This window comes from Terrapene carolina, unplaced genomic scaffold (assembly GCF_002925995.2).
Source record: "Terrapene carolina triunguis isolate 2854851 unplaced genomic scaffold, T_m_triunguis-2.0 Scaffold110, whole genome shotgun sequence".
Taxonomy (NCBI): domain Eukaryota; kingdom Metazoa; phylum Chordata; order Testudines; family Emydidae; genus Terrapene; species Terrapene triunguis.
Window position 1 is genome coordinate 4,927,648 of NW_020664461.1, and position 21,336 is coordinate 4,948,983.

Genomic DNA, 21,336 nt, shown 5'->3' on the forward strand with positions numbered 1-21,336 from the left:
TTACGTTAGTTGCTCTCAGGCTCGGCGAGCCCGACCCGCATCTTCCCGCCTCGGGTCGCCCGAGCCCGGCGGGGGCCGGAGCGACGCCCCGGAGCTAGCCTGGGTACCCCCCCATCCCCACGGGGCCCGTGCTCCGCCCGCTGGGGGCGAGGCAGGGAGACCCGGGGGGCCGGGGCGGGGGTCGGACGTAGCGGGGGACAGGGGGACCCCGAGGGGGGCGGGGCAGGGGGTCCCCCTCTCAGTAATTTTCCACCCGGCATGTGGTGGGGCAGGGCGAGGAGTAACCATGTGGCGGCTGATGTAACACCCCCGCCCCCCTCCCCGCTGCTTAAAGGAGCCAGAGCCTCTACTGGGGAAGACCTTGGGGGACGTGGGGGGGGGGGAGCTCTCCTCCCTTGGGGCCATTGACCCCCCCCATAGAGACGTGGGGGGCTCCCCTCCTGTGGGGCCACTGACCCCCATGGGGATGGGGGGCTCTGCCCTGGGGTCAGTAGCCTCGCAGAGTCAGGGCAAAGTGTTCTGTTGGGTTAAGACCCTGCTCAGAGCGGGGGTCCGTGGGGACCTAACCCCGGGCAGCAGGAGGAGCTCTGTGGGCTGGGGGGGATCCCAGAGCTGGGCTGGGGCTGGAGCGCCTAGATCCCAAGGCCAGAAGGGGCCGTTGCGACCTGGTCTGACCCCCTGTACAGCCCAGGCCAGAGCCCTGCCCCCCATAACTCCGGTTAGACACGCAGCCAGCCCTGGAGAATCCACTCGAGCCTGGGGAAATTGTTCCAACAGTTAATTACTCTGGTGGTTAAACGCTCACACCGTATTGCCAGTCTGTCTGGCCTCAGCCTCCAGCCGCTGATGGGGGCCGTGATGGGGTGGCGCTGGCGGAGGGCGCCCTGCCTGGGAGCCGGTCAGTCACGCCCATTGCCCTGTGTGTGTGGGGGGGGGGGGGGGGGGGCAGAGGACTTGAGCTGGGCTCAGTGAGGCTGGAGCTTCCAGGCGGGACGGGCTTGGAGCGCGTGGGCGCTGGGTGGTGATTAGGCGCTAGCAGCCGGAAAGGTCAGTGCCGGGGGTCTGGGGGGATTTGGGAGGGAGGGCAGGGCCTGGGGTATTCAGCCTTGCCTGGGGGTGTCACGTCCCAGGGCAGACGAGGCTAGAGGGCAGGTCCGGTTATTCTGAGCAGCATGGATTCCCAGACCCTGCAGTGTGACCCATGGCACTCCCTGCCACAGGGCCTGCAGAGTCCGGACCTGAGGCTGCGTTTACAGGGGGCTGGCTGAGCGTGTGAGCTACGGGAAGGGGCATCAGCTCTCATGCTTCAGGGCTCAGCACATGCGTCAGGAAGGCCTCTGGCTCCCTGAAGGACACAGGGCTCTTGCCACCCTCTGGGATGTTCCCCTCCCTTGCCTGTGGTTGGAGGGGGTTCCAGGTCCAGCCCCGAGCGGGAGCCAAACCTCCACTGAGCAACTTACCGAGGGTCGGATGCATTCTCCATTGCTGGCCACTCTGACGTCACAGGAGCAGTTGGGGCCAGGGCCATGGTCAGGCATCTGTGGGTGACGCAGCCCCGGCCAGCCCTTAAAGGGGCCATGCACCCCCGAGCTCGTTCTCCAAAGGGCAGTTGGCTGGGCGCTGGCTGCCAATCCTCTGAAAGGAACAGTGTTCTCCCTCAGACCTCCAGCAGGTCTTGGAGAGGCAGGACACTGCGCCAGAGCCCAGTCCTCTCTGAACAGGAACGGCACCGCTGCCCACTGCCTCTGGATCTAGTTCCGGCGGAGATGAGCGAGCCCCTTTAACTCTTAAAGGGATGCTACCTCTCCCCTTGGGTCTCAGCACGATGCCCTACGCCCCGGCCAGTACCGAGCGGAGAACGAGAACCGGTGGCCAGGCACACGTGTGTGGCACGGGTGGTGAAGGGGCACTGGGCAGTGCTGCTCTCAGAGCCAGCCCCGCTGCCAGACACAAATTCTAGGGCTCAGTACAGGGTACCTGGGTGACATTGGGCCATGCTAGACAGGGCGTCGGACGGGACAGTCACCGACATGGTTCCTTCTGCCCTTGAGCTCCGTGCCTCTCTGACTCGGATTTCTGCTCTAGAACTGGGTCTTCACCAGTGCCTGGAGCAGGGCCAGTAGCTCTGGTTTATGACAAATTAAAGGATTGGGCCAAAGGAAATCTGATGAGGTTCAACAAGGACAAGTGCAGAGTCCTGCACTTAGGACGGAAGAATCCCATGCACCGCTACAGACTAGGGACCGAGTGGCTAGGCAGCAGTTCTGCAGAAAAGGACCTAGGGGTTACAGTGGATGAGAAGCTGGATATGAGTCAACAGTGTGCCCTTGTTGCCAAGAAGGCTAACGGCATTTTGGGCTGTATAAGTAAGGGCATTGCCAGAAGATAAGGGACATGATCATTTCCCTCTATTCGACATTGGTGAGGCCTCATCTGGAGTACTGTGTCCAGTTTTCGGCCCCGCACTACAAGAAGGATGTGGAAAAATTGGAAAGAGGCCAGTGGAGGGCAACAAAAATGATTAGGGGGCTGGAGCACATGACTTGTGAGGAGAGGCTGAGGGAACTGGGATTGTTTAGTCTGCGGACGAGAAAAGTGAGGGGGGATTTGATATCAGCCTTCAACCACCTGAAAGGGGGTTTCAAAGAGGATGGATCTAGACTGTTCTCAGTGTTACCAGATGACAGAACAAGGAGTAATGGTCTCAAGTTGCAGTGGGGGAGGTCTAGGTTGGATATTAGGAAAAACTTTTTCACTAGGAGGGTGGTGAAGCACTGGAATGGGATGATTTAGTAGGGGATTGGTCCTGCTTTGAGCAGGGGTTGGACTAGATGACCTCCTGAGGTCCCTTCCAACCCTGATATTCTATGTCCCTCCCCACATGGGAGTGAGCAGGGGTGGGCGTGGGGTGGGCAAGAGACAGTAGAAACCTCATTTGCCTACATGCAAATTGCCTGAGCCCAGTCTTGGTGGTGGCATTTTCCATCCTGGAGGATTGGTAGCTGGGACTGTACCCTTCGCTCACTACTGAAATGCAGCCACCTCTGGGGTGGGGTGCAGCAGCTGTTTGACCAGACCACAGTTTAGGACAGGCAGGGGAAGGAGGCTCCTGTATCCGTTTGCAGCCGGGGGCGGGAGGCTGCAGTTGCCCATGGTGCGGATCCAGGGCAGCAGGAGGGAAGGCAGCTCGGGGTGGCCAGTGTCCGTGTGCCAGGCAGGCTCTTGGTTTCCATCTCGCCCGGAAGCCCCGCTCTGAAATAGACGCGCCGCACTGAGTGCCCGGTGAATGCCGGGGCAGCGAGATGGCTGGGAGAGGTTTTCTAGCATCCTTACTGCAGGGGGGGCTTGGGACATGGAGCCGGATCCCTGCCAACCCCGGAGCTCGACAGCAGCTGGGCCCAGCTAGCCATGGGGGAGGGTGGGCTGGGGCCTCCTGGAGGGGAAGGAAGGAGTCGGGAGCATGGCCCAGGGCGTTGGGATTGGCTTAGCACCCGGGAGGGGTGAGTACCCCGCCCCCCGCCGCCTGCTCTGTGCAGTGCCTGTAGCGCACCTGCTCCAAGCAGCCGGCACCCTGACTGGGCTGGGGGCTGTGCCAGGGTTCATGCCCCTGCCTGGGACCCCGTCCCTGCACCCTCGGAGCTGCTGGGTAGGAGGCAGGGGCTGGGGGCTGGCCCAGGAGCCATCGGCTCTGGGCGGTGCCTCCTGCTCCTTATCTCACCCGCTCAGGCCCTGCTGCAGCCCAGCTGGCCTGGCTCCGGAGGCCCCGCACCCTGCTCCAGCCCCACCTCCTCCCAGCAGGCCAACACCCCCACCCCGGCCTGCTCCAGGCCCCACTCCCCCGGCACCTCCCCAGGCCATAGCTCTCTCTGGCGGGGGCTCGAGCCACGCCGGGGCGCAGGACGAGGGGCAGGGGACTACGGGGGACTGCAAGGTGGCCCTGCCGCTGCGGGTGAAGCTGAGTCTGGGGCCCCGCGGGGCCAGAGGGCTCCTGGCAGGCCGGCGAGCTGCGCTCATGGCGCAGTGACCTGTGCGCTGGCAGCGAGGCAGGGCTCTGTCAGGGCCCGAGCGGTGGGCTCAGAGTGTGAGCAGGGCGGCCCGAGCGTGTGGAGCGCCGAGGAATGGGGGGGTGGCAGCATCCCCCCAGGTCTGGCAGCAGCTGGTCCCCGGCAGCGGCAGTAGCACGCACGGTGCAGCAGGGCAGAAGGAAATCGCCTCCCATCTGTGTCCTCCGCGGCAGCTGAGCTGCGGCCGAATCCCTCTGCTCCCGGCTGTGCCAGGCGCAGCCACGTGCCACCTCCAGCTCAGTCTTTGTGTGGGGCGAGCATTGGGCAAACTCCCCCCAGCTCTGCCTGTGCCCCTCACTCCCAACCTGCAGCCCCTGCCAGCCCAGCCCTGCCCGGCTCTGCCTGTGCCCCTCACTCCCGACCCGCAGCCCCTGCCTGCCCAGCCCTGGCCTTCTCCTAAGCATAGCTGCCAGACGGTGGAACCATGCAATGATTATGTGATGGCAAGAAGTGACCCCCCCCCAGAGACCAGCCCGACTAGAGGAACAGGCCCTAATCTAGGAATGAAAACAGATTTTGGAGGTGCAGGACAGGAGTCCGTCCCCCCCCTCCCCCAGGAGGGTAGGGGTCGGGCTGACCCCCCGGGAGAGTAGGGGCGGGGGTGCAGGAAGAGAGTGCCCCCCCAGGAGGGTAGGGGTGGGGCTGACCCCCCGGGGAGAGTGGGGGTGCAGGATGAGAGTGCACCCCCAGGAGAGATGGGGCAGTGATGCAGGATGGGGGTGCTTCCCCATGAGGGCAGGGGCACTTCCCAACCGGCTCCTCTCCCCCGTGCCCACGAGTCACTCCCGTCTCGTTTCTCCCCAGCTCTCTCCTGCACTGTCTGTGGACTGAGCCGCTTGGTGCCGACGTCTCCGTGCCAGCCGGGTGCAGCCAGCGAGACGGAGAGTGGGCAGGCGGGAGCCCCCGTGGCGGGCTGCGCAGCACACGCCCGAGCCCCCAGCCATGGCGGATAAATGCAGCGGGGGGTTACTGGTGAGTGCTGGGGGTCCCACTGCCTGGGTGCCTGGGAGGGCTTTGCTGGGGGTTGGATGGTGCCAGGCACCCTGCGCTCTCCAGGTCAGTGGCTGGCAGGCGAAGTCTCTGGGAGCAGCCGAGAAGGCAGAGCCCCCCTCCCCTGGCCAGCTGTGCATTACTGCGGGGGGGTTGGTGGGGACAATGCCGCCTGACTCCCTGGAGCGTGAGATCTGACTGTTCTGGGCCAGGCTGTCACGAGGGAGAGGCTGGAACAGGAGTCTGGTGATCAGGACTCCTGGGTCCTCTTCCTGGTCCTATCCTGATTTGCTGCGTTCCACCCCTCCTGTGCCTCAGTTTCCCCGTCTGTCTGGAGGGGGCGGGGGAATGGCTGGCATTGCAGTTGCTCTGTCCCGGGGCCTGCCCATGGCATTTCCAGAGGCCCCTGCTGTTCCATTCGCTGTCTGGGCAGTGGTGGGGGGATTGGCAGCGCCACCCCATGCCCCAGTTGGTGCCGGTGCAAGGGCTAGGCTCTGCCCCACCGCGCCCTGCTGGACTGTCCGTGTGGTGGCTCTGGCGCTGCCCGTCCCCATTGTTCCGGGGGGTGGGGGTGGCGCCAGGCACAGGATCCGGGCAGGAGCTGAGCCGGCTCCAGCTTGCAGAGCACAGTTTAGATCTTGGCGCTGCTGGCTCCCCTTAGAATGCATCAAGTGCTGATGGGGGGCTGAGACCCCCTCCCTCCCTCCCGGGCTGTGCCACCCTCTCGGGCTCCCTATCCAGTTCTGGCTCAGTGGCGCGGTGGGTGGCGCGGGAAGTCTTGTGCATGAGCCCATGGCTGTCTCGGGGGTGGGAGGTGGGGCTGCGTCATGGGCTCGGCTGGCAGGGAAGGGCGGGGGCTGCCCTAGAGGTGCCAGGGCTGAGCACAGCCACCCCCAGAACAATGCCTCTTACTCAGGGGTGAGGGCGCTGTACCGGGAGCCGGGACTTCTGGGTTCCCTCCTGACTCACTGTGAAGGCTCCGTCCCGCTCTGTGCCTCGGTTTCCCCTGGGAAGCAGTAGCACATAACCAGCCTGCTTTGTCACCACGAGCTGGATGGTCCCAGCTGGGCCCCCTCCAAACTTCACACGTCCCCGAGAGCAGCCGGTCCTCCTGGGCCTGTCTGTGGCAGGGCCCTTGGCAGCAGTCGCTGTGAGCCCGAGGGGTGGCCCATAGAGCCTCCATCTCCCAGCATGCACTGCGGGGGTGTGAGTGTGTGCCCTGTTAACCCTTCGTGGCGAGAGCCCCACCCCGACGGAGACCTGCTCGCGTGGTGCACGTGTGACGCCGCTCGCGTGGCCAGCACCCCAGGGATTGTCCCGGGCTCCTCTGGAGCCTCCACAGCTGAACTGAGGAGCCGGGTTCAGGAGCCAGGGTTCCTGGCCTCGTGCGTCACGAGGGCTGTGCACACTCACCGGTGGGCTGGTCCCACGATCACCCGTGCCCAGCCCCTGTGCACCGAGAGCAGGAGTTGCTGCCGTTCCCATCAGCTCCCACGGTGCCCCTGGACCCAGGGGCCGATCGGCTCGCAGACCTGTGCTCTGACCACTAGGCCCTGCTTCTGTGACCTCTGGGGGGCCTGTGGGTGTGGTGCCCGTGGTATCGCCACTCCCAGGTGCTCTGCTCCTCCCTTATCACCCCTGCCCCGGGCTCCTTCCGCCGCAGAGCGGAGTCCCCTCCCCCATTGTGCTCGCCTGTGGTCCCCCCACCAGGCCTAGTCAGCCTCGGTGGGGTCTGCGGCCCGCGGGCACCTTCCCGTGCCCCTCTCGTGTGCTGCCGGGGCAGGGTGCAAAAAGGGGGCTGAGCAGGGGCAAAAGGCTGCAGAGAGCCCCGGGCGTGGGGCTGGGCAGATCTGCGGCGGGCGGGGGGCTGGGGAAGGGGAGGGTTGTCTCTAGTCCAGGGCGCTGTGTGTGGGGATGCAGTGCAGCCTGCCAGGGCTCGGGGTCCCCCCAGGCAGGCCGAGGCGGGATCCCCCTATTGCGGGGTGGGAGGAGAGCCCGGCTCTGCCTCCCCACATGGCCCCCTCCCCCGCGCGGGCTGGGGACGTGGCAGGAGATCAGTGCCTGCCCGAGGAGCGGCCTCTGCTGCAGGAAACGCTGGAGCAGCTGTAGAGCTCAGCCAAGCCTGGGCCCGCCCCCCGCCCGGGAGCCGGGTCTCCGAGGGGCTGGGAAGGCTCCAGGGGCCAGAGGCCAGCTATGGCATTTGTAACGGGCCCAGCTGCAGGCACCCAAGGGGGCGGAGGCTGCTCTGAGTGATGGGTGACTGCAGGTCCGACCCCCGTGGGTGGGATGCCAGGTCCCGCCCCCCTCTGCCCCCCATGCTGGTGCATCCTGTAGCCCTGTGCCCGTGTCCTGCTCCCCATCTCTCACGTACCATCTGTGCTGAACCCCCTGCCCATGGCGCCGCCCTCTGGCACCCCCTCTGCCCCAAACTGCCTGCCCCAGAGCCTCCCCCATCTCAGCCTCTCCTGGGAGCCGCTGGCCCTGCCCCCTCCCCTGTCACTTACTGCCAGCGGGCCCCCGAGCGGGGGCCTGGGAGACCCCATCCAGCAGTGGCCTTTTGGGGCGCTGTGGCCCTCACGGCTCTGTGCCAAGCAGAGTGTGTGGGCTGTGCCCAGCTGGCGACCTGACCCACGTGTGCCACGGCCCCTGCTGGATGCTCTGCAGCGTCTCAGGACCCCGTACTGCTCCCAGCAGGGGAGAATCTCCTGCAGCTCAGGGAGCAGCGCCCGGGGGCATCTAGGCCCCCCTCCCCCTGTCGGTGACTGAGCCTGGGCTCGGCCCAGAGCCCGACATCTGCCTCGCCTGCCCGCACCTGCCCAGCCCTCCTGTTTCCCTGGCAATAGGGTAAATGTCACCGGTACCCAAAGCAGCATCGCTGGGTTCTGGGGAAGGTGCAGGTCCCGACAGGTACGGGAGGTCCCGGCAGATACAGGCAGCCCGGCCCCTCCCTGCACCTGGGCTTGGCTGTGGTTTTATTTTCCCCAGCAGATGGGAATAAAGATCCCAGGATGAATCGGCGGCTGGTCCCTCCCGCTCCCGCGGGCCTCCCAAAATAGCGCTGCGCCCCAGCCAAAGGGAACAGAGCCAGGACTTCCCTGGGAAGCATGAGAGCTGGTGGGGAGGGAGTGGGGTATGCCAGCGAGTGTGTGTAGTGCAGCTGTGCACGCACGATCCTGCCTCTCGGCTGTGCACATGCGCGTGCGCTCTGCACACACCTGTTCAGAGTAGTGTTTGTGCGAGCTGTGGGGGCCCTCGCGCTGGCTCTGGGCTTGGCTCCCGGCTCCATTCCTGCCCCGGGGCAGGTTGCTCCAGCACATGGGGCCATGTCTCTGCGTCCCTCGGGGATGGGGCATGCAGTGAAATGGAGAGGGGGAAATTCCAGCCTCCTGAAAGCACCAGGCCGGGTGTGATTAGCCGGTGGGACTCTCGCACAGGGTGTCTCTGGGGCCAAGCGAGAGCTGGGCTGTTCAGGTGGCTATTGGAGTATTTGGCGTTATCGTGGCTAGTGCGAAGCCGTCTGTAGTCAGGGCCAAAGCCAGCCTCTCGCTGTCGGAGACCAGGAGACCTTCTGGGGGAGGAGTACGCCGCAGCTGCTCCTGTGGGGTCTGCGGTAGCCGGGCCAGGGGCTGATGGGGGTCGGGGCGGGACGTGCCTGGCGACTGTGGGGCCAGGCTGTTTCCCCGGTGGCTTTGGGAGGAGCAGATCCGGCCGGGGAGCAGGGCCCCAGACCCCTGCCACTTGTAGCAGCCTGCCCCTGCTGAACACCCCACCCTCAAGCCGAGATCTCCCCCTGGGCAGGCTGAGGAGCCAGCGACCCCATGGCCATTGCTGTTGGTTTGAGGTGGAGGGGCCCAGAGGTGGCGGTGATGGGCAGTGGTATAAACCCCCTGATATTAGCCAGCTCGCTCCCTCGTGCTCCCTGGCCAGAGCGCGCGAGAATCTCGCCCTGCGCCTGCTGCAATGGGAGGCCTCTGCCCCAGGGGTGGGGCGCGGGGCTGCGCTGCACAGGGCAGGCACCCCCCGTTGCCACCGCTCGGCTCTGGGCGCGCGCACCCGCTCTCGCACGCACGCCGGTGGCTCGTTTGGCGGGGGCAGCCGCCGTGGGCCTGGGCTCCGCTCCTGGCTTGCTGGGGGCTGGGGGCCCCGAGTTTGGGGTGGGGAATGTGCTGTGCCCCTGTCAACGGGCACTCGGCCTCAGGTGGGCAGGGCCACAGGGCAGGGCCTTTAGTGCAGTATAGGAGCTCCCGACGCACACACCGTGCCCGCCTGTGCCCACCCCCAGGCCCTTGCTCTGTGGGGCACCAGGGGGTGGCTGGTTTGCTGGCATTGACCGCCCCACAGGTCACCAGGCTCTGATGCTTGCTGGCCTCTCCAGCCGCCCCACCCCACCCCCCAGCACAGGGACCCCGTGCAGTGGGGCACAGGCTACCCTCGTGCTCACAGCTGGTCACGCTCATGTGCCTGTGCGCTCACGCGCTGCCCCCTGTGCGCTCACGCGCTGCCCTGCGCTGCCCCTTGTGCGTTCATGCGCAGCCCCCTGTGTGCTCACACGCTTCCCTGCTCCCTTTTGCCCTGGCACGGCTCCCTCCCAGCACCCCAGCCACTGCTTTGCACTTCCCTGAGCTGGGGGGAGCCCAGCACGGACACCTGAGTGTGCGTGGGGGGGGCTGGCACAAACACCTGTGCGGGGGGAACCCTGGCACAAACACCTGTGCCGCGGCAGGGAGCCAGGCAGGCGTGAGGTCCCAGATCCGCTCTGGGTGAATCTTTAACAGCTTCCTGGAAAATGCCCAGTCCCAGCTCAGTTTGGGAAGGCAGCATGGGTGGGGGGGGATGGAAGTCACCTGGCTGGCTCCCCCCAGCTCTGCTGATGCCCCTCAATCCTGCCCCGCTGCCCCCTCTATCCCTGCCCTGGGCTCCCCACCCAGCCCCCTTCCTTCTCTGTATTGGGCTTGTGACCTGGAGCCCCAGCCCCCAAGCAGGGCTGAGGTAGAGAGGGCCCCATGGGGGGCAAGCCAGTGGGCGTGGGGCAGGGCGGGAGCTGTCAGGGCTGAGGGGTGGCAGCCCACACCCCTGTTTGTTTGGGATGGGGTCGGTTAGGGCCCCCCCCGGACAGCTGCTCCCAGCTCAGCTCCCAGCAGTGCCCGGGGAGTGGGGGCTCCCTGTGGCGCCCTGCCCTGGGCCAGAGGCTGTGGCTGGTGAGCTCTCGGGGCCATAAGGAAGGGAGCTAATCCCCTTGGACAGCCTCCAAAGCCATAGAAATAGCATCGTAAACCCGGCTGCAGCCGTGCCCCGGCCCTGCCCCCTAATCCTGCCAGCAGGTGCATCCCCACCCCACCCCCCGCCGCTCACCATGGCAGCCTCTGACCCTGGCGGGGGGCCGGTGCCAGGTGTCTGGCCATGCTGGGCTGCAGCTCTGGGGGCAGGGGGCCCTGCTGGCACCTTCCCCGGGCGTTTCCGGGAGCTGCTGTGGTGTGGGGAGCTGCCTGCCTGGGGCCAGTCACACGGGTCCCAGCTCGAGGGCTGTACCTGGGGCCCTGGCTCGTAGACTCCAAGTCTGTGCTGCCCAGAGCCCGGGGGGGGGGGGCTGCCCCATGCCTCCGTGGGGCATTAACTGCCCACCCCATTGCACTGCCTGCCCCAGGGCCGTGTCCCTGCCCCACGTGGTGCCTGCCCCCCCCCCCAGTGCTGCACTGACCCTGGCTCCCCCAGCACCGCGTCTCTGCCCAGCTCCCCCAGCGCCGCATCTCTGCCCCACGTGGTGCCTGCGCCCCCCAGCGCTGCACAGTACCTGGCTCCCCCCCCAGCGCCGCGTCTCTGCCCTGCTGGCACCCAGCTCCCCCAGGGCCGTGTCTCTGCCCCACACGGCGCCAAGGAGAGCCAGAGACTGTGGGTCGGGGTTGAGGGGCTCCGGCAGAGCAGGAGTGAAGTGTGCAAATCCCGGTCCAGCCCCCGGAGCTGCCGTAGCCAAACTTCTCCCCCCAGCCCTGCATGTGTGGGGGGCGTTCAGCACTCTGGGGGCAAGCTCACCCCCAGCCCGATGGGACCGATCCTCTGCCCCCTGCGGCACTGGAGGGTGGGGCCGGGGAGCTGCGCCCCAGGGTGTCTGTGCCGATGCCAGGGCGGGAGGAGGCAGGGCCCGAGAGCCAGGGGAGTGCCCTGCGCATGCCCCGTGCCCAGCCTGGTGGGCTCTTCTTGAATCCTGTTGGCTCTCGGGGGCCATAGAGGGGCCTGAGGACGGCAGCCCGCTGCCCCTGTGCCCAGCGAGAGGCCGGGCTGCGCAGGCCCCGGGGCTGGTACCCCACTGCGGGAGGGAGCTCCTGGGCTGGTGGGGCAGGGGAGAGGGCTGCTGTCTCATCAGGCAGCGCCCACCCCGGTGCTGCGGGGAGCTCTGGCCTGGGGGCGCTGGGGGGCGCTAAGGGGTCTCCAGGGAAGGCATTGGCACAGCTCCTGTCCGAAGCTCTCCCGGGTCTGGTCCCGACGCCCTCAGAGGGGCTGCGCTGGGTTCCCGGGGAGCAGCCCCCCACCTGCGCTGGGGGGTCGCCCCAGCCGATGGGGCCAGGGCAGGGGGCTGATGGGTAAGGACGTTCTGTTTTGTCCTTGTAGCCGTGGGCTTTCTTTGTTGTCCGGCCCTGCCAGCGGCGCCGGACTCCTGGGCAGCTGCCGGGAAGGGGGAGGCGGGGGAAGGAGGGGTCGCTGGCTGGAAGGGGCAGGAGGAGGCGTTTGTGCTGCATCCGACTCTGAGTCCTGGCTCGGGCGCTGGTGCCACCTGGGTGCGGGCGCCCCTGGCAAAGCCCGGGGGGAGTTAAGGACGGGGGGGGCGCATCCCAAACAACCCACCCCCCGCCCGGCTGCAGCGCAGCGCAAACCACACTTGGCCGGAGCGTGCTGCCCAGAATAACAAGGGGCTGCATGGGGGGAGGTTGGCACCGGGGGATTTTCTGCCTGAGCGCCCCGGGAAAATGGAGTCCGCGCCAGTTGAATGGAAAAGTCGGCCCAGGGCTGGCTGTGCCTGGCACCAGGGCTCACAGCCCAGCGGTGCCGCCTCTGCACCAGCAGCAGTGCCCTCCCCAGGCCCCCGCTCTGCACCACCCTCGGGGCTCACTGGTGCACCCCGGGGTGGCCCTTCGGGGGGAGGCGCCCGCAGTCGGGGCAGGCGAGCGGCAGGGAGGGCCTGGCCAGTCTGTGCATGCAGCCCCAGCCTTGGCCCACGAGCACAGCAATCAACAGGCGCGCTCAGCCCCCTCCGCCCGCCCAGCTGCTGCAGAGTTTGGTGCCGGAGCAGAGGGGGCTGACCCGTCCCAGGGGAGGTCTCGTTCTGGTCTCTGACAGTGTTTTCACTTTCCCCGCCGGCAGCTTTATCAATGTCTCCGGAGGGTCTTGTTACCCGCGCAAACATCCAGTCGCTCTTGGAACCTCACAGAGGTCTTGGCCTCGACGTCCTGTGGCAGTGAGTTCCACCGGCTGATGGTGATTGCCTCTGAGTTCCCCCCCTTGCATTGAATCAAACGGCCTCTGGGTCTCGTGCTGGGAGCGAAGCCCGTCGTTTTCCATTTGTGTTTTGTTTAAAACTTCCCGGGGATGGATCAGGATAAAAACTGGGTGACAATCAGCACCAAAAAGTAACTCTTTAGGTTTGTGGGTAAATATCGGCATCCATATTGGGGGACGGGAGGCAGAAAAAAGCAACGAAGGAGAACATAAGAGAACTGAAAGCAAACGCAGGTGAAGGCTGTGGTGTATTTCCCAGTGCACTACGCTCCCAGTGCACACTCACACACGCGTGTCTCTTCCACTCCATTGCCTTACGCTGAAACAGCCTGGCCTTTACACGTGGATAGGTACCGTGTTAACAACAGAGTCTGGATTATCTGACCAGGATCGCACCTTCCTGGGCTGGAGGGGTCCAAACTGCGGGTGACAATCAGTGCCCCCTGGGAAGGAGGGGCCGTAGCTGGGAGACGGGGGAACAGCTGGGTCCAGTCCCTGTCTCTGGCCCTGTCGGTATTTTACAGACTTTGATGCCGTCTTCTCTCTGAGGGCGCCGTCCCAGTCGTGTTCCAGGCCCCTGCTTGTCCCCGTCGCTCGTCTCTGCTGCTCTAGCTCCTGACGGGGTGGGGTGGCCGGTGCTGCGGGTGGCGTCCAGCTGTGGCCGCCCCACTGATTTCTAGGGTCTGGGTAACGGGGCCTGTCATTCCCCCCCGGTCTGTGGTTTGGGGCCAGAACAACCACCGGCGCTGTGTGACCCAGCCACACCCAGCGCGGGGGCAAGAGGGGACGGGCCCGGGCTGAGCACGGCTCGCTGCGCCATGGCTGTTGACGTGTTTCCTCGGGGCGTCTGACAGGAGCAGGGGAGGGCGCAAGCACCGGATGTGGGTGTTGCAGAGGGGTGCCCCGTGCCAGCGCCGCGGCTCGGATACAGGTGGCGATGGCCCGCACGGGATAGCTTTACAATTAGCATTTCGGGTCACCCGCCTCCCCGTCCCCTGGCCATTTCCTCGCTCCCCGGCCCCGTGCTTCTGGCTTCTCCCTGGCTTTGCCAAAGCTGGCGAGTGGGGGGTGGGCCGGGGCCGACCCGGAGGCCCGTGCAGCCTGGCGAGCTGGCACCCACGTGTCCCTGCGAGTGACAGCCCAGAGCTGGCCCGTGCCCATACATGTGTGCTGCTGACGTGTGATCGTGTGGCCCCCTCCGCCCACTCCCCGGACCCCAGATGGTCTCCAGAAAGCCCAGCCCCCCTCCCCGGTCTGTCATTCACGCCTCGCTGGGCACCTTGGACGCATTCTCCCGAAAGGGAGCTTGGCTGGCTCCCGCCTGCCCGGGAACAGCTGGGGTGCTCTGAGCTAAGCGGGGGGGCATATCGGCGCTAGCACGCTGGGGGGCCGGGGCAGGGGAAGAGAGGGACCCAGGCGTGACCCCGCCGCTGGGCAAGCACTGGGTGGGCGGGCAGCCCCCCACGTGGGCAGGCTAGGCTGGGCTGGGCTGGGCTGGACCATGCCAGGGCGCTGGCAGAACCGCACCGCGGAGGGGGCGGCTGGTGACGGGAGGAGCTGGGTGAAGGGCTGGAGGGGAGATGGCCCCGGCCCCCCGCTTGAGCCCAGGGCGCCAGGGAGGTAGGGGAGCTCCGGCTCCCCAAACCGCTGAGCGGAGCCCGCCCGAGAGCCAGATGGCCGGCTGATGGGCAGTGACCTCGCCAGGCGTTGCTATGGAGACAAGTGTGATGTCGCAAGTGGGGCCTGATGATGTCAGGAGAAGAGACTGAGCAGCCGGCGCTGGGCTCCTGTTCCACACGGAGACCCCTGGGGGGGCTGCAGCTCGCTAGGGAACCCATCCCCTGGCCGTGCGGGGTGGTCCCTGCCTCAGCCCCAGCTCTCCAAGGGGCAGCCGCAGAGCCGGGCCCTGCAAGCCCAGCAGGCTGCCCGCAGGCACTAGGGCCTAGAGAGACGCGCTGAGCCCCCGGGGCGGGAGGGAGCAGTGCCCGGGTGCATCCTCGGCAAGACGTCCGAGCCCGTCTGCCCTGGGCACCGGGCAGCTCCGCTGTGGGCAGTGCTGGAGCCGCCGTTCCCCCCAGGCCCTGCTGCGCACCCCTGGCCCCCAGCCCTGGGACCCCTCGGCTGCACTGCCCCCGGCCGGGCTGGACGAGTGCGTAGGCCTCTAGGCCGGTGACCCCAGTGTGTCCTCAGGGTGCTGTGGGCACCAGTGGCCGGCACATCCTGGGCCAGGCCTGCCCAGATCTCCTTTCTCACCCGGCACCCCAGCGCCAGCCCCCTCGCTGCCCTGTGCGCCAAGATCAGGACCCTCAGGCTGCCCCTCCTGCAGCCCCCCACCGCTCTCTGACCTGCTCATCCCACCCCCACCGCACCCCTCCAGTGCCTTTTGTCTCCTCCCACGGGCCCCCAGCCACCCCCTCCTCAGCTCTCCCCCGCCCTGGCCAGAGGTCTCGGTCTAGCTCTGATTTACCGACGGTTAGTGGCACTTACACTACCGGGCACGTGGCATCACCAGTACAGGTCACGTTATTCCTCATTTCATCACCCTCCATTTTTGTTTTAACTTAATTGTTCGCCATGTTTAGCAGTGGCCACTTACAGCTCAACACCAGCACAGAAACCAACCCGACCCGAGTACCGTGTGAACCCAGCTCCTGGGCTGCCCCTCGCCATCTGCCTCAGCACGGTCCCCTCCCGTGCTACCTGCCTGGCTCCTTCCGTCCCAGCCAACGCAGCTGCAGCCCCAGGCTACCGGCGCCGATCAGCACGTGGCCCCGGGCCAGACCCGGAGTTCTGGGGCAAATCTCTTCTTTTATAGGCTAGTAAAACTGAAACGGCCCCAGCGGGAGCTGTGCTGGGAGGCTCAGGGGCTGCATGTGGGGAAACAGGCCTGGACACAGAGAGCGCCTGGCGTCGCCACTCGCCCCCCAGAACGTGCCAAATAGACGGGAGAAATCTGGGTGCCCCCAAGCGTCACCTCTGCGACGTATCCAGTTTGGGGGGGACAATGCCCCCCAGTCTCTGCCCCGGCCCTGGCGCCCACCCGCAGGGGGAGGAGACGTTAAAGGAACACGACCAGCGAGCTAGGCTGAGCCAGGCTGCAGCCCTGTGCCCCCCGGACGCTGGCTCCCTGTGTGGCACTGGGTGCAGGCTGCCCGCTCTTGCAGGGGGCTGGAGGCTAAATCGCCCCTATCCCAGTCTCTCTCTAGCCTGCTTTGCCCTCCAGTCCCCCCTGCTGCTCCTCTCCCCAGCGTCTGGGAAGGGGCACTGCAGCCTCGCGCTGGTGGACGCCAATGTAAGCGCCCAGGCAGATGGGCACATGGCAGCTGCTCCCTCACCAGGGAGGCTGGTTCCCAGAGGGGCAGGCTTGGAACCAGCTTTCTGGGCTAATGAGCCACATCTTCATTAATGGGGTGAGGAGCCGCTCGCTCCCTGGGGGCTCAGAGGCGGTTGTGCTGAGTGCCAGGCCCGGCATCCTGCTCTGCCACGCCTCCTCCCGCCACACCACCTCCTGCCACCCCATGCCGCTGCCACGCCTCGTCCCGCCACCCCATGCTCCTGCCACCCCATGCTGCTGCCACGCCGCCTCCTGCCACGCCTCCTCCCGCCACCCCATACCGCTGCCACGCCTCCTCCCACCACCCCCTGCCCCTGCCCCCCCTACTCCCGCCACGCCTCCTCCCACCACCCCATGCCCCTGCCACGTCTCCTCCCGCCACGTCTCCTCCCGCCACCCCATGCTTGTGCGACACCACCTCCAGCCACCTCATACTCCTGCCACACCTCCTCCCGCCATCCCATGCGCCTGCCATACCTCCTCCCCGGCGCCGGGCACCAACACTACTGGGACATGGGGCTGGAGGAGCCTCAGGGCTGAGCCCACCTGGCAGCCCCTGTTTGCCCAGGAGCCCAGTGTCCCTCCACCCTTGGGGGGCGTCGCACCCCACAGCCCCCCAGGCTGGGGGGCTCGGTCACCAAGTCACCGGGTGTGCATATGTGCCTGGTGTGCATGCGCACGTCGGGGGGTGCCACGGACTCACTCTAGCTGCTCGCCTCCCCTGTAGTTGGTAGCCCCCCACCCTTCCCCGGTCTGTGCCATGCCCGCAGGCCCAGCACCAGCCGTCACCCTGGGGTGTGCTCCTGCTCCCGCCCCCAGCTCCGGTCCCCAGCGGCGCTGCCAGGCGGGACGCCCGGGAACAGGTGGGCCAAGGCCGGGGCAGGCGAGGGCAGGGGATTTAAATAGCAACAGGAATCTGCACACAGTGTGGAGCCGGCTGGGCCGGGACACGGACACGGGGCCCCGAGCCAGGGGCTGCCCCATGGAGCCAGGCCAGGGTGACCTGAGCGGCGTCAGGCTCAGCACTGGGGGGCGTTGGCAGTGCCCCAGGGACAGGCTGGGCCAGACGCCCCCATGCGAGAGGGCCGGCAGGAGGGGTGGGGGCAGGGGGGTTGGAGGCTCAGGCTTGGCAGTGGCAGGCGACACTAGCCCAGTGCCCGCAGCCCTGGCGCCGAGCTCTGATGACTTTGGTCTGAGCTAATTCTCCATTCCCCACCGTCGCCCTCGCCTGCCGGTGGCGGGGAGTTCCCCAGGCCGCTGCCGTGCGGCAGGGAGAAGGGGGGATCGTGGTGGGGGGAGCGGGGTATAGAGGGGGCGGGGGGGTGGGGTGCCCCCATAGTGAGACCGAGGCTCTCTCCCGGCTTTGGGCTCCTCATGGCACTGACCAAGCCCCATGCCCGTGGCCAGCGGCTCCGGGGGGGCAGGCGCCGAAGGGGCAAAGCCAGGCCAGGGTGGCCGGCTCAGCCAGGGGAGGGGTGTCAAAGGGATGGGGTGAGCCCTGGGACTGTTCCTGGCAGGGTGGGGCCCGGCAGGGCCAGGCCCTGAGCACTGGGGTGCAGGGGGGGGCAGGTCTCCAGCAAGGACCCAGCCTGCCCCTCTCTCCTGGGGTCCCGGATTCCTGGGGCAGGGTGGGGGGGGCACTGGTAAGGTCCATCTCTCTTGGGGGGGAGGGAGCTGGACGCTGGCTTGGAGACAGGGTCCCCTCAATGCCAGCTGCTCTCGTGGGCACAGGTGGGGTGGCTAGCAGCCCCCAGCCCCCTGCACTGCAGGTCGATGCTGTGGGCCCAGGCGGGGGCAGGGGGGAGGGGCTGCGAGCAGCTGGGTCCCACTAATGAGGCTTCATTAAGGCCAAACTGCGCTGGCTGCACAGCCGGGAAGGGGGGGGGGCAGCCTGCCACTGCCCCACTGTCAGATCAGTACCCTGGAGCAGAGCCCAGCTGGGTGGGGCAGGTCTCGGGGGGTTCTCAGGGGGCAGAAGCGTCTCTGGCCCTTGCAAGCCAAATCCCCATGAGCCGCAGACCCCGACCCGCCAGCCCCTCCTGGAGCCCAGCTGCCCCGGTGCCGTCCTGGGGGAGCCCAACGGGCCTGGAAGGCTGAGGCCAGAGCCGCCAGCAGGGGGCGACCCTGGGCTGAGTCCCTCGGGGCCAGGCCACGATCCCGGGGGGCTGGGAGAGAGATGGCGAGTCAAGCTCCCCCTGCCCCCAGCTGGGATCCCTCACTCCTGACCCACAGCCCCCTGCTGCCCTAGACCTGCCCCCCAGCTCTGCTGGGATCCCTCACTCCCGACCCACAACCCCCTGCTGCCCTGATTCCCCAAGACTCTCAGGCAGCCAGTAAAGCCAAAGGTTTATTAGACACAGGAACACAGTCAAAGCAGGGCTTGTAGGTACAGAAGACAGGACCCCTCAGTCAGGTACATCTTAGGGGGTGGGGAGCCCAGACCCAGGCTCTGGGCCTCCCCCCCCCCCCAGCCCCCCCCAAACAGACCCCCCCCCCCCCCCCCCCCCCGCCACCCCCCCACCCTCCCCCCCCCCCCCCCCCCCCCCGCCCCGCCCCCCCCCCCCACGCCCCTCCAGCCTTTGTCCAGTTTCCCGGGCAGACGGTGTCACCTGGCCCCAACCCCCACCTGGGCTCAGGTTACGCTGCCAGGCTTTACGGGTGGGCTCCAAGTGTCATCCCTCAGTGACGTCCCCCCTTATTTCCCCTCCACGTCTAGTCTCAATGCAGACAGTAAACTAGTAAAACTCCCACGCAACATTCCCAGGTTAATACTCCCTGCTCCCTTCTCCATCACACTGTCCCTAAGTCTGTCACCAGCAGGGACCAGTAAATCCTTCTCCCCAGGGGGTGGGGGAAATGGGAAACTGAGGCACGGTGGGGTGAGCTGCAAGGGGTTGGTGGCATCGCTCTTCGGGAGTGACTTGGCCCAAGGCCACTGACAGGCTGGAGACACTGGTGATAGGAGTGGTGTGGCCTGATCCTGATCTGACCCCTGCGGGGGCACCGGAGGGCAGGATCGGGGCGGGTGCAAGGAGCTGTTCTGGCTCCCCCGTGCTGTGTGGGATCTGGTGGGGCAAGGTCTCATCAAGCCGCGTAGCCTGCTCCCGCCTGGCGCTTGGAGCTTGTGAGTGATGTTCCCGGCCCCCCCATCTCACAGTCCCTGGGGTGCAGCCCCCATTGGGTGCTGGCCTCGCTGACTGCGCTTGGCTCAGGTGCTGGAGCCCTGTCCTGAGCTCGGGCCACTACCCCGGCGACCCTCACTGCCCCGGCCAGAGAGCGGCTGCTTTGGGGTCAGGCTGCGTGGGTGTGCCATGGCCCTGAGCCAGGGGCTTGTGCCAGCGGGGGCCGGGGGAGCCCTGGGCACTGCCAGCCCCCTTGCTGGGGGGCGAGCTGTTCTGCTAGCGAGAGAGCCGAGCTGGGCGGGGGGCAGCGCCGCGCCGGACGAGCTGAGCCGAAAGTAATGCCAAGTCCGCGAGTGAGCGAGCGCGCGGGGGAGGGGCCGGGGCCGCTCGCTCGCTGGCCGCGCTGAGCCCAGGGGTGTGAATGAAGCTGCAGAAGAATAGCGGCTCCGAGAATCTCCCCCAGGATGGCGGGCGCCGGCGGCCAGGCCCCTCCCTGCCCTGCTGAGCAGGTCAGTGGGGAGCCGGGTGTGGAGACGGGTTCCAGGTGAGGGGAGCTGCCTGGCTCTCCCTCACAGCCCCTTTGTGCCCGCGCCAGTGAGACGGGGCCCAGGCTGAGGAATGGCTTTGTCCGTGCCCGGCTGGCAGCAAGGGGCGGGCCTGGGGGTCGCGTGTGGGGATGAGCCGCTCAGCCCTGCCCCGGCTCTGGGGGGTGGGCGGGCCAGGGGCGTCTCAGGGGACGGGGGTGCAAAATGGCACGGCCCCCCTGGCTGGCTTCCTAGGGGCACCAGCCCTCCCCAAGCCGAGAGCCAACCCCCCTGTGTCCAGCTGGGGCCTGGCTCCGGGCCATGCGGGCCCCTGGGCTGGCCGGGGGGAGCCACTTTCCCCGGCTTCTCTCACCAGCATCGCCGAGTTGAGCCGCTTCCCTGGGACCAGGGCACCGACTAGATCCCAGCACGGCCGCGTGGGGCAGGGCAGCCACGTGAACGGCCCCCTCCCCGTCACACCCAGCCCCCCGTCACACCCACCCCGTCACACCCAGCCCCCTCTCTGTCACACCCAGCCCCCTCTCTGTCACACCCAGCTCTGCCCCATCACACCCAAGCCCCCCTCCCTGTCACACCCATCCCATCACACCCAGCCCCCATCACACCCAGCCCCCTACCCCATCACACCGAGCCCCGTCACACCCAAGCCCCCCTCTCCATCACACACACCCCATCACACCCAGCCCCCTCCCCCATCACACCCCGCCCCCGTCACACCTCGCTCCCTCCTTGCCCTGGTGCTGTGGGCTCCCACGCTCTCCCATCACCGAGATGCAGCCAGTTCTGGGCTGGAAAGCAGCAGCCCTTTAACAGCCGTGTATCTGCTTAGGAAGTTAAGGCCAATCCAAGGGGAGCAGCAGGAGCTGGGGTGTCTGGGGAGCGTCTCGCTGGGGACGTGGGGAGGATGGGAAGCCCAGGGCCCTGATGGGCAAGCTGAGCTTCCCCCAAACTGCCCGGGTGGTTGGGACATGGCACGACCTGGCTGCGGGGTCTTTGCATCTCCAGGGCTGGCAGAGCCGTGGCGAGGGGTGTGGATGGCTCGGTGGAGTCAGCTGCCCAGGGTTTGCACCGGTTCAGATATCTCTGTGTAGACAGGCCCTCGTGTGGGGAGCCCAGGGCTGGGCTAGGAGGATGTGTTGTGTCTCTGCAGCCATCTCCTTGTCATGAGCCCACAAGCCCACAGTGCCAAATGCTCCTGGCTCCCCCCCACACACACACATGCACAGTTACACACACACACACACTTACACACAGATGCACAGTTACACACGGTTACACACAAGACAATTACACACACAGAGTTATACACAGACACAGTTACACACAATTACACACACAGTTACACAGATGCACAGTTACACACAGACACAATTACACACACAGAGTTATACACAGACGCAGTTACACACACAATTACACACACAGTTACACACACTTGCTGTTTTCATCTGCTCATCTCAGGCCGCCTGTGCCACAGACAGTTGCGGCTGCTGCTGGGGTGGAGCCCAACCGGCTCCCTGGCTGCAGCAGGGGCTCTGTGGCCGGTTCACGTGGCACAGGGGTGGCAGGAGGAGTGGGCCCAGTGCCGGCCCGGGCCCCGAGGGAGGCGCAGGCTGGCGGGAGCCGTCGAGCGCCCGTGTCCCTGTGCAGCTAGAGGAGCAGATGGGCGCAGGGCAGGCAGTGCCCCCCCAGCGGGCTCCAGGAGCTGCCAAGGGAGGAGGGGCAAACAGAGCCCCCCCTTCCCCTGTGGCCGGGCTGTCAGCCCAGCACCCCTCCCCCGGAGCCTGCGC

General features: G+C 66.9%; 1 protein-coding gene across 1 annotated transcript in view; it reads left to right on the top strand.

The window, feature by feature from the left end:
• Nucleotides 1-4,873: 4,873 nt before the first annotated feature.
• LOC113406575 (sodium- and chloride-dependent glycine transporter 1-like) overlaps nt 4,874-21,336 on the top strand; it is a 62,649-nt gene continuing 46,186 nt past the window's right edge. The window contains exon 1 of the mRNA XM_029911603.1: nt 4,874-5,036. Coding sequence (XP_029767463.1) covers nt 5,007-5,036 — 30 coding nt within the window. The 5' untranslated portion in view covers nt 4,874-5,006. The remainder of the gene's footprint in view (nt 5,037-21,336) is intronic.